Genomic DNA, 13063 nt, shown 5'->3' on the forward strand with positions numbered 1-13063 from the left:
GAGGAATGCTCCCACAGCCTTCCTGGACAACCTCTTCCAATACTTAACCAATTGTGAAAACACTGTTCCTGACAATCAAATCAGAATTTCCCAACTTCTACCTTATGTCCATTGCTGCTAATGCCATCACTGTGTACTTCCAAGTAGAGTTCTATCTTCTCTACAGTCTACCATTAGCTAGCTGCAGAATGCAGTTTTCTATGTGAACAAATGCACCTTGCCTGTGCTCTAGCCCTTTAACCATCTTGGCAGCCCTCCACTGGACTTGCTTTTATAGGTCAATGCCTTTTTAGACAGAAGGGCTATCAATAATTACTTCTCCTGATCTGCTGGCCTGGCTCCTGCTCATAAAGCTCAGGTTACTGCAAGCTCATGTTACTGCCAGGATGCACTGCTGTTTCATATACAACTTGCTCGTCTATCAAGACACCCAGGTTCTTTTGGCCTCCCTTGAAGATGGGTGCAACATTTTCATACTCCAGTCACTGGGGACCTTTGCTATCTCCATGACCTTTCAAAGATGTTGGGGCAAAATTTCTACACTCAGTGACCTTCAGCTTAAACAAGTTCTACCTTCTGTGTTTTAGTCTCCAGTCCTGTCAACTTCTCCCTTCAGGTATTTACACACATTGATGAGATACCCCTGAGCCTATCTTTCTAAACAGGCCCAGCTCTATCAGCCTCTCAGTCATCTCAATGGCCTTGCACTTGAATTTTCCAGTAGCTACATGTCTCTTTTATCCTGAGGAGGCCCAGAACTGGACATAGTATTCTAGGTGTGGCCTTACCAGAGTTGAGATATATCACTTGGTCTAACAAACTCCCACTCCCATCACTGTCATCCATGCCACTGGCCTCTCCTCTGATCCTGCTCCACAAGCTCTCAATCAGACTGTAATCTATCCCATAGAAGAGTTCCATTACGTATATACTGCTCCTTTCCATAGGGGGGCAACCAATCCTCTTGTTTTCCCTGTCTGTTTTTCCTGAAGAGAACCAAACTTTCATAAATGGTTTGATACGTCTAAAAAAAGAGAGAAAAACACATGCAGAGAAAGGCACAGTACCGTAATGACGATGAGAAGAAAAGAAAAAGTGGGGGAGAGAATAAGTAGAAAAGTTACCGATTACCAAGTTGAAGACGAAATGCTGTTTTCAGGTCTTGAGGACACAGATGGTAGAAATGTGAAAGAAGTAATACAGTTAGAAGATACAGAACATTAAAAAAACACATCAGTACTTGCCAAAAACGCAGACACAAAAAGATAGCAACTGTTTCTTTGCCTGAAGATAAGGAACTCTTAGAGGCTGATCTCAAACACAACAATACATGCACACATTTGCTCACAGCACTATGACTTCATAGAAAAATCATTCTTTCAATCTCCATGTACTTAAAGCCAAAAACAATGGAAGAGATTTTGAGTTTAAAGCAGGGGTATGGGAGTATACGAAAACTACTTTTGAGAAGATGCAATTATCATGGTCCTTTTGCTGTTCCGACCACAAAATACAAAAGCTGAGAAATACAATAAGACAAATATATCCAACACAAAGGAATACAGCAGACAGCAATAGATCTGACTTACAAGTTGCTCCCAGATCAACAGACTCAGTCATGCCAGCTTCATATTTTAGACAGATAATATGGGAAAACACTTGCTTATACTAAGCCTCTCAACTCATTGCAATTTTCATGCAATACAACTCGAGCACTACTGTTTGCTCTGTGTAATCTCTTTTCCACACATCCTACTTTTCAGAAGCAGAGTATACCCTGACGCAGAATAAGGCTAAATTTTATTTAGCTCTCATTATGTGATTATTAATTCTTCTAAGTAAAACTCTGTCATTCCAAACTGACCACCAGCATAGCACAGTTTGTCCTGGAATGCAAATACAGACAGATTCCAAAGATAGATAGTGAAAGTAATTCTAAATATTACTTCTGTCCTTTAAAAAACAACTAGACTAAACTTAGAAGTAAAATATCTGAAGAAATAAGAAAATATCTACTATCATAGGAATAACTGCTTCAGACAACAAGATGAGAGAAGGAAGAAGAGTCTTTTAAAGAAAGAAACAAAGACATTTTCAATCTTCACTAAAGCAGGAAATATGTCAAGTAAGACTGGAAGAACTGCAAACATATGTTTTCAAAATGAAATGTGACTTGCTAATTTAGACCTTGTCTAGATCAAGAAGACAAATGGGATAGCTATATTCATTCCAATACACTGTAATGTCAAAAACGACAATACAATGCAATCTGGTTGGGCTCAGATGCAAGAAATTAAATGAAAAATTTAAGGAGAATAATGAATCTGGGAAAATGAAAAGATAAGGAAAGTTTCAAAATGAAGTAAAAAATAAGTAAAATATAAGGAAAATCAGAATACATAGCCAATAGTACTTTCTAAATGCATTAAAATTACATACATCATACAGTTACCAACCCCAAGCATGTCAGAACATGTAACAAACTGCAAATATTTATAAAGGTAGAAGAGATATGTAAATGTGGAAAAAAAGTAAAAAAAACAAACATACATATGCAAGCTGTGATCAAGGCAAACATGCAACTTTTTCCAAGAACAAGTTTTAGAGAAAGTAAGAAATCATGAAATTATCTAATAATGTTTATATGCTGGGGAAGGTACAGAAAAAGCAATATACAGGCCAGTATCTACTCATCAAGCTTTTGATAAAAATAAATGACATACACCTCTGGCTCAGAGAAACAGGAGGTGAGGGGATGCTACATGCAAACATCTAAAATCAGTCTGTTGTTCTGATGAGTATTATAACTGAAAATGGTGCATCCTACCCCTTCTCTTTTGTAGTCATAATAAAATACTGTCTGCCAATGGGGGGAAAAAAAAAGACTTTTCGTTCTTTAAACAAGAGAGAGCAAGCTAAAGAAAACTGAATTGGAACAGTTTGCAGATAAAAAATACTCTCACTAACTGGGAAAAAAAGCAATCTCTTTTACCCTTTTTCTTTAAGCAAGGAAAATATAGTAAATAGAGATACTGAACGGAAGAGAGAGAGAGGGGAGGGAGGGAAGAGCAAAGAGAAGAAGGAAAGGGGAGAGAAGAGAATAAGATAAAAAGAAGGACAGTGACTGCAGCAAAAGTACAGATGGATCACTTCTGTTTGCTCTCCTTTCCAGTGCACTCCATCTACGACTCTTCTGTACGTCTCTAGGAGGCATATTCTGTTCTCCGCATTAACTCCAGTGCAGCCCTACAGTGGCAACGCTGGAGGCACCGGAGACCAACTCTTACCTTTTATTAGCATTTTGCAAGGAAAGAACAGTTGAAACAGTATATGTTTCATTAATGCAATGCACCCTTAATAGCCACATAATTTGAAGCATGCTAGTCCCTTCTGTCTATATATGTTACCATTTATGCCCACATATTAGTTACACTCTCATAATAAAGCGCCAAGCATAGTCTTTTAAAAAAGGGATTTGTGTAAATACTCCCTCACTGGAGGAGAGTGGTTTTGTCAATTATTTTCTCTTTTTAAAGTACCGCTATTCTATAAATATAAACAGAGCTGGAATTGCACAAAACATCCACTTTTTTAGCACTAAAACCTATATAAAACTTGGAGAGAAGGAGAGGGGAACAAAAGCTTCACTAGTTCAAATATGGAGAAATAACATGAGCCTGGGGCTCTCACAAACCAGAAGAACATGAGGAAAAAGATATTGCGGAGAAAGCCACGCATCCTGGACCTTAAGCTTCCAGCTGGCATGGAACCACTGCTGGGCCCTAAGTAGCTATTCTGAGTTGAGCACTGTATCAGACAAATGTAACTGCTGACACTGCTGCACTATGTATTTGTGAAGGTGAGAAATTCTGCAAGTGTGAAAAGAGCTTGCAGAAATGAAAGAATTTCAACAACATGGATGCAGGATGGCAAAAAAACCCACAGTGCTCCAGTTTACACTTCCGAAGTACGGTGACCAAACCTACAGAAAAAACAAACAAACGTGAGAATCAAAAATGTGAACTTCTAGGTACGTAGAAGTGCTGATACTGAGGAGGACCTGAGAGGATGACTGCAAACAAGAGAGCAAGCATGCCATTACAGCCTCCATCAGAACAGCCACATCAGACTGCAATTACAGTGAGCCCTGCTGGGCTGCACTAGGGAGGCTAAAAGAATATTCCTGTTAGCTAAAGCCAACAGCGATTTTAAATTAAAATCCTTCAGTCTTCATTTCATGTAAAGTTTGTTGTTAATATATGAATGTGAAATGTGCAGACTTATCCATACAGCTGTGTTCGGGGAAAAAAAAAAAAAAAAAAAAGAAAATGAATTAACAGGCAGCGTAAGGACAGAGGAGCCAGCTGGGGAAGTAACTTTCTGAACAGTGATGCTCTCTAGCACAGCTCTGAAATTGGAGCCCTAGAACCTTACTGAAAAGGCAGTGTGTGTGCTTTGAAGTTTCTCCATCCATCTAGTCCATAAGAGAGCTATATTAAAACTACCCTACAAAGTTGTGCAAATAAAGCAGATCACAATAACACTGTACTATCCACATTAACCAATAAAACCAAAGAAAAAATGTCGCAGAGAAATGTGGCAGAAAATGACCTTAAATTACTACACACACAGGGGTATCAATTTAACAGCTTTTTAAATACACTAATGTGGAGAAGGTAAGTTACATTTCACCCTCTCCTTCAACATTCTCCTCTGAACTGAGTGCTTTTGTTATAACCCTAAAACAATTTCACTGTAGAACTCAGACATGTACAGGAACATAATAATAAATATTTGAAAGCTAGTGAGTTTTCTGATGATAGAGAATTGAAAAGGACAGCTAAAAGGTTGTGGCATTAGAAGAAAAAGGCAGCTGACGTATGAAATGGTAGCAACTGAACTACTACTACCTTTTAATTCCATGAAGAGATGTAAAGTAAAGCTGGGAGGAAATAAATACTCAAAGGACTAATTTCTGAACAGAAAGAAAATGCTGGAAATATCATCTTAAGGTACTGATGAAGTTAAGAAAGCAAAGAGAAAGATGGTGAAAATAAAGCTTCACTTCTCTCTTCTAATATAAATCTAATACAGAGCAAAAATACATTAGATTCTGTTGAATATAAAGACTAAAAACAACATCAGATGTCCGAATAGGATGTACCAGATTTCTCCCCTGTCTTCTGCAAGTGAGTGCATTTTTCTACAGTATTTATTCCTCTTCTCTGCAGAACTCACTGATGTGCTTGGGAGTAGCAGCATTTTGGGGTACAGTGTTATTGTTGTTTGAATGATATTACGCTGATTCAACCTATTCAAAAGCAAAGAGGTTTTGAAAAGGAATTCTATATATAACTTTCCCTTTAATTACTTCTAACTATTTTAAATAAGACAAAGAAAATTACTAGTTGACATTGACGTCCATTTTTTCAATGCAAAGTGAGAAGGAAACTTTGAAAGGTGACATAATCAACTTGGAAGTGACAGCATCAACTTATATTCAGCAGGTGAAGAGAGAAACACTGAACTTGAGCTGAACATGACACAACAAGATGCTATAATGGCACTGACCCAGGAGACAGTCATTATTTAGAAGTTCACTGATTTGGAAACAAGAAGATTACAGTATGTTTTGACCCATTTTAACATCTTTTGATTTGTAAGTTGTGTTTTTCTTTTTAGTGGATTGGCTTACTATAAACCTGAAATAACTCAAATGCATTTGGGCAATATTACACAGCCTAAGTCCTTCGTAGAACCATAGAATAGTTTGGGTTGGACAGGAACTTCAACACCTTCCACTAGCCCAGGTTTCTCAAAGCCCAATCCAGCTTGTCCTTGAGCGCTTCAAAGTATGAGGCTTTTCTCAAAGAACAGTTAAATTTAGAGATCCGCATTTAAATAAATGCCTTGACAATCTGTAAGTTGTAGAATGATTAAGAAAAGAAAAATTAGCGAATGTCTAATTTGTTTCATAAAACAATTAAAGACAAGATAGAAATTTTGGTAGGGTAACTCCTATTGTCTTAAATGCTCTTCATGAATAAGTTTGGTCTGGTATGACATTATAAATTAATACACACATCGGAAGAGGCTTTGAGATCCCTGGTGATTGTTTTGCAGGAGTAAATTCTCATCCTGTGTGAATGGGTAGGATGCGTATTAACTGTAAGAAGCTCAGGAGAACTCAAGTGTTACCAGCAGAGAAAATAAAGGATAGGGAGTTAAATCCTGGAAGACCAGAATTAGTTAAGCACTTACAGACCTTGTTGATGTAAAAAAGCAATCTAGATGCGAATAAACTTCCCACTCTGAAGATAAAAGTTTGCCGAGAGGTGATCAGAAACGTGTTTATTATATAAAATTATCATATTGATTTATTAATAATAGAACTGTTTGTCTGATGAAAATTTCATTGTTTTCCACTTGCAGATTGTTCAAATTTGAGTTGAATAGAAAAATTATTTGCTGGGATTTATTGTAATTGAAATCCTTTATGCAAAGACTTTGCTACACTTACATGTTTTATTATTGACAACTCAGCCATCTAGGTCTCATAATGAATCCCCCAACAGGCTCCTGAATCACTGAATTTTAAGGTTTTTGAGCTCTTGAGACTATTTAGGTTGACAGAGATCTAAATACCTGCAGACATGTTGTTTCCAGTATCTAACGATGCAAAATTTTGGAACAGCCCAGTAATCAGAAAACTCTGCTCATGGCTGCTTCTGTGAACAATGTCCTCATATTATTTCACTCAGAACCCAAATGAAAGCAAATAAAATCTTTGGTGAAACCTTGCTGCCAACATGCTGAATTTTTCTCAAAGGCATTTTGAATAGAAAGAATTATACACAGAACTCACTGCTACTGAAATCAAATTTAAAGTAATATAAAAACTGAAATAAATTCTTAATGTGAATAACTGATAGCCAACATCAGTACAGTAGTTCTTACACTCTTTCCATTCTGGCATAACTTTCCTAAAGCTCCCTGCTTCATGTAGCCATGAAGGGCTTCCAAGACTCTTCTGCAAATAACTTGGAAGCAAAAGAAAAAATCAGAAGAAACTTCCTGTGAAGTTCCCAATTTGGCCCCAAACTTTTTTTGAACGTATTAGAGTAAGTGGGTTTAAGAGAGATATTATTTATTTATTTATAATTAACACTCACACATACAGGAAAAGGAAACCTCAGCTCTCTTAACAAATGGTTTCTAGAAATGCTTATTCAAACTGACATATGCATGACAACTTTCAGCTCAGTACGATTTGAGGAGGAGGAGTTATACCGCCCAGAAAAATAGTGTTTATGACAGAAACGACAAAGGCTCGTTCATCATAGGACTTTTCTGTGTGGAACAGTAATAAAGCTTAAATGAGACTGCACTTCATTAGTAATTCATTTCACAGATCACTATATATATACAAATAGCATAACTCTATTACATCCTCATCGTACCATTCATTACAGTACTTCATATACTATATCCACATGACAACATAGAAATGCAGCAATTTCTGGGGAAGAAACAGCCACCAAGTGTAGAGCAGCACACAGAAAGGAAAACCATCAGCCAGAACCGCAGAAGTAGCAACGCTCGCAAGAAAAGGACAGCACGAAACAACTAAATTGAATGCTCAGAGACAGGCCGTTAAGTCAAATAGTTTTACTCCATTTTTTCTTGACTGATGTCCCATTTGATTTAGAAAGCAGAAATAAAGGAAGAAGACTGAAAGAACCTGCCATTCTCAGTAAGACCGACTAACATCAGAGGCTCTCACCAGTACTTCCTGACTGGAATTCACTCTCACCCTCACTTGATCCTTGAGCTTTGCACTGGTGTTTGCCATTTACCACAGGAATGAAAAGCACATCAGTTCATTTGGTTTCATCAGTCCGTATCTGGAATGCTGCTCTTTAGGTATAGAAAACAACACGTTCTGAGATGCAACTCTCTCTCTACTATGACTTCTGCTAAGTAAGAACTCGGCACAGATCATTGCTACTTTACTCTCCAGCAGGTAACAATCCTCAGACTATCACAACTGGAGGCCAAACATTTTCATTAATCCTCAAGAGATGAATGAAGACCTTGGCCTTCCACATGCATGTTAAAACATGGCATTCTGTACAACTCGACTGAATGCTATGAGAAGAACAAAGACAGGACACCTGTAAATGTCTCAACTCTTTTTTGCTGATTTTTTTGATGAATTATCTTGGGAAGCAATAGTGTTCAATGATATAGTGTTGGACCTCTGAAATAACATTTGTAATATATATATTATGTGAACATTTTCTGAAACACCGACTAAAAGGAAATGTGTTACTTTTAAATAGTGAGTATGATTAAATTCATTCTCTTGATTTTCTTGCCAAAATCTCAGCTGTAAGAAATATATTAAGAAGGTAAATGACACATCAGTTCTAGAGCTTCCAGGTTTAAAAAAAAAATTATTTTTATTTTTATTAGTAAGAAAGTTATAAGTAAAGCCATTGTACTTGCAATGCTAATTAAGCTAATTAAGAAATCTGACAAATTCAGAAGATCTGCAGAAGCTGGTCAGTGTTGAGGTAGACTTTACATTCATTTTACATATAACAGTTTTACCTAATAGAAGCATGGAAATACTCTTCTTAGTCTTCTCTAGAACAATTCCTAGTCAATCAAGTCAGAAAACGAAAACACACTATTAAAAAAAAAGTCTCAATAAGTACAGAAAGAAATATTCCATGTTTCTACTTACCTGTCTGTCTACTTCTGGAAGCAAAAGCAGGAGGTATTGTTGAAAGTGCTGAGGTAAAGAAGCAAAGGTGTGTTTATTTATTAAAGCCCTCAGGTTGGTGTTCACTAGAATAGATCCTGGTGTTTCTATGTCAATATCCTCAGCTTTGGTCCATTTCAAATGTCCTGGAGAGAGAAAAAAACAACAACAACAACAACAAAGAAATAATTTCAAACACATATAAAGAAAGAGAATAAAAACAATTCCTGTTTTTATGCTTTTAGTTTTCATCAGTTTAATATAGAAAGTTCCAGAGAAATGGTACTCTCAGATGGTAGCAGCCTTTTTTTTGCTCACAGCTTGTTTTATATTTCCTGTATTTCTTTCTTGAGATCTTACAGCATCCATGTTCCAGTCAACAGCACAACAGACACATTCTTACATTCAGATCAAGAGATCAACTCAACTCAGCAGAAGCAGATAATTTTCCTGTCATCAATATAATTCTATTTCCAAGCAAAAGGCTGATGCCAATCAATTATTATAGAGAGATTTTCTTGGGCCTGTGCCCCGCATTTGCAGTGCACTATGGTTTGCCTAACTCAGTCCACAGACTTGCTAAAACCTACCTGTATGAATAGACAGTTATCTCAGAGGTGAGAATATCTACAGTGTTAATTTCGTGTTTGAAAACATGTATTTCTCAGAATTTTTGTTAGAACCTATGATCAAAAATGAGCAACACAGAGAAGACAACAGCAACAATTATCAGAAGTCTACAAAACAGAGTCCGTGAGGAAAAATAAGACAAAGACTACACAGGAGGAAGGGGAAAATATATTAAAAACTGAATACAGGCATAAATGTCTTCCTACTGCCCACAGTCTAGAGCAAAGGAAGTGTTGCACAGTATGAAATATTACTGTCAAGGTAATACAAAGCTTTCAGCCACCTAGGACATTAGATTATCATAGAACTGTAGAATATCTTAAGTTGGAAGGGACCCATAAGAATTATCAGATCCTACTCCTGGCTCCACATAGCCTCACCCTAAAATCAGACCGTATGTCTGAGGATGTTGTCCAGGTGCTCATTCAATTCTGACAAGCTCAGTGCTGTGACCACTGCCCTGGAGAGCCTGTTCCAGGGCCCAACCACCCTCTGATGAAGATATCTCAGGAAAGGCATTTCAGTCTTCATCACTGGAAAACTTTTAAGAATATGCAGAGAAATATCTGTCAGGAATGACAGATGTACAAGCTGATTTTGCCTTGTGACTAATGAATTTGGGTCACTACTGGAAGTCCCATCTGGCCTAACTTTGCTTTTATTTCTGTGATAATACTAATAGACAAAGCCCCTTAAAAAGCAGCTCACTACTGCTGCCTGCATCAGGATATATACATACTGCTATGAACCTTTTTGCCTTCCAGTCTTAACATACTATGATACACATTACAGGAATGGAAGAAGTAAGGAGCATAGGAGGCCATTACAAATCAAAAACTTCTAACTCTTCACAGGAGGTTTTGATCTGTTGTACTTTCAAATATTTCAGAAATAGTACAAGAGGGACCTTGTAGCAAGAAATATAACTGTTTTATTAAGCATATTTATATTTTATAAATATGGATATTTGGGTATATTATTAGAAAATTCTCAAATGGTACAAAGTGTTAAACTGCTAACATTAATAAAAGCAGTGCTGTTATGCTTTAGATTTCTTGGAAGACTATGATCATTTATCCTGAAAGGTTATAGCATCACCCACAAAGTGCAGAAATGAAAGAAACTGCAATAGATTTGTAAATTCTTCAAGCTCCCCTTCAGTCACAGCCTCCCACAAACATTCTTCTAATTTCCTTTTACTTTTTAGCAAACAATAGTAACTGAATGAGACAACCGTTACTTCGCATTCAGTACATATCCTTTTCCAACTCATTTCTAACATACTGTATCTCTGCACAGCAAAATCTCCACTATGAACAAATGAATGCCCTGTTATAAAAGACAACTGTGTAGAAGAAGTGCTCATTTTCATGAATGCATCACAGTAAAATGTCCTCACCATCTGTTCCACTCACAAAATATGAATGCAAAAAGAACACAATCTCCAAGTGTAGCACAAGTAGTATGATGTATCCAAATGCAATGCCTGTATATATATTCCTTTCTTTAATCCATAAAGCATACACATCTCTATCTTCTAAAGTAACTCCAAAATGAAGTAACATTTTCCCCAGTTGATGCTTCGGATTATGCCATACGCATATAGGTGGTCCAAACCAAAACAGAAGATATGATTGCAAAGTCAGCAATATCCAACACTGGTAGGTATTTTAATAGTGAGAAGAGACCAAGACAGTACCAGAAACTCACGCCTAATTCTGTGTGCCTGAGTTACACATTTTCCAATTATTTAACCTCCTACCATTGCACGTTGCTATGGCTGCTTTATCAACATGAGGAAGAAACACACACACTACTCCTAGGATAACAGGCTACCAGATCACTGTGAGTGGCCAGCATAGATATGGCAAAAAAAAAGGGGGGGACAAAAAAAAAAGAGAAGATCTGTTCAGAAAGGCAACAAATTTTCTCTCCTGTATCCCTCCTAGCTTTAGGACCGTTGCTGTAGGTTTCAAGTTCGTAGTCAGATTTCAAGAAATATTTCAGAACAGCAGGGAAAGTAGCAACACTGTGGAATTTGACTGTACACCTCCACTGCGTAGCTACTCATAACTCTGAGAGACACGAGTTTATAACAGAGCATTTGTCAATGGTTTTCATGTTGTGTTTCCACAGAAAAAGACACTTTGAGTCTTTATGTAGCTGCTACCACAGTTTGGGGGTACCTCTGGCCAGATCAGAAATAGAACCTGGAGGATAAGAGAGAAAGACAAGCTTACAGCCTTGGAAAATAAGAGATTAGTCTTCAAGATAAAGCATCACCTATGAAAAGGGTGAAAAAGATATGTTTCTACATTGAAGTGTGGGAGTCAAAATAGAAGGACAGAAATCACAGAAAACTTTAATCTTTATACAATATATCCCACGTTCCAAGGATGGTACCTCAAATGGCTGCAGAATTTATTCTGAAAGCTATAAAAAAAAAGATTTAATGAATTCATTCTGTATTTGGTACCAGAGGCCATATTGATGAAATATCTAGGGATAGGGAGGAATGGATGCATCAAATCACATGTCTCAGTCTCACAGCTAGAGAAAAGTTACAGGAAATCATCAGAAATTGAACATATTTTTGCAAAGCAAAAAGGCAGTATTATCAGTTTTGAGTAACACCATTTGATCAACAGAGACACTACATATCCATCTGAGATCAATAAATATTCTGCCAGAAGATTATATATGAAATCAAAATACAATTTCCTGGAAGTTTGCGATACAATGAAGTTTGTATAAAAGAGTTCACCAGAAACTGGAAACAGAGTATTTAACAAGCAACCTATAATATTGAGCAAGTATCTTCATTATTTTGCAGAATTGTTATATAAGAAAATAGATGAGGCCGTTCATAAAGAAAAACAATCCTATAATGAAAAAAGGCATTAAATAATTTTGGGGATTATCCAGCCATTATGAAAAACTTGTTTGCAAACATTTCCAATGTGGTCCCACATCGCAAAATTCTTCTCTAAATGATTCAGCAGTCTGCTGAATGCAAAAGGTCCTCTGTAAAGAAACAGTTATGTAATTATTCGACTTTGCTTTATACGAGACAAGGGTCTTAGTGAATAGTACTTTTTCTGTTCCTTAGGGAACATTTCCAATTATGTTTTGTGCAGTGCAGAAAAAATTTCTCCATCACATGGAGTTATTGGGACTTTACTCTTTGCATCTCTTCAGAGAAAATTCTTCATTAATTACAGATCAGCATTCACGAATTTTGGTAAATAACATGGAAAACAAAAAACAGAAACTGTATCTACAACCTCAAGAGATGTAGCTTCAAAAATAATTTAGGATCCAGCAGAAGAAACAAATCAACCAAAGAAACAGAATCAATCAAAAATGATGTGCCAAACCTCTACATGACACAGAATAATGCAAATGAAGGAGAGAGTTAACTTAGAATAGAACAGATATGTAAGAAAATACACTATTCTCTTTGGGATTAAGCATGCATTAAGACTGCAAGCAGACTTAACAGTAAGAAAGAATATCTGCTACTCCACCCCTTACCACCCGCCCAAAAATCATAACGCAGCAATCAGAAGCAAGCTGCTAAATGACCTCTGTCTGCACTTGCTTGGGTCTGTCAAATTTAAAAAGCAAGTACAGAAAAGCATTCTTGGGGAAAAACAATTGCCTGTG

General features: G+C 36.8%; 1 protein-coding gene across 1 annotated transcript in view; it reads right to left on the reverse strand.

The window, feature by feature from the left end:
• ASXL3 (ASXL transcriptional regulator 3) overlaps positions 1-13063 on the reverse strand; it is a gene marked incomplete at both ends in the record, with an annotated part of 125798 nt that overhangs the window by 26371 nt on the left and 86364 nt on the right. The window contains one exon of the mRNA XM_079533561.1: positions 8750-8913. Coding sequence (XP_079389687.1) covers positions 8750-8913 — 164 coding nt within the window. The remainder of the gene's footprint in view (positions 1-8749; positions 8914-13063) is intronic.

The sequence above is a fragment of the Tetrao urogallus genome, assembly GCF_951394365.1.
Source record: "Tetrao urogallus genome assembly, chromosome: 3".
NCBI lineage: Eukaryota > Metazoa > Chordata > Aves > Galliformes > Phasianidae > Tetrao > Tetrao urogallus.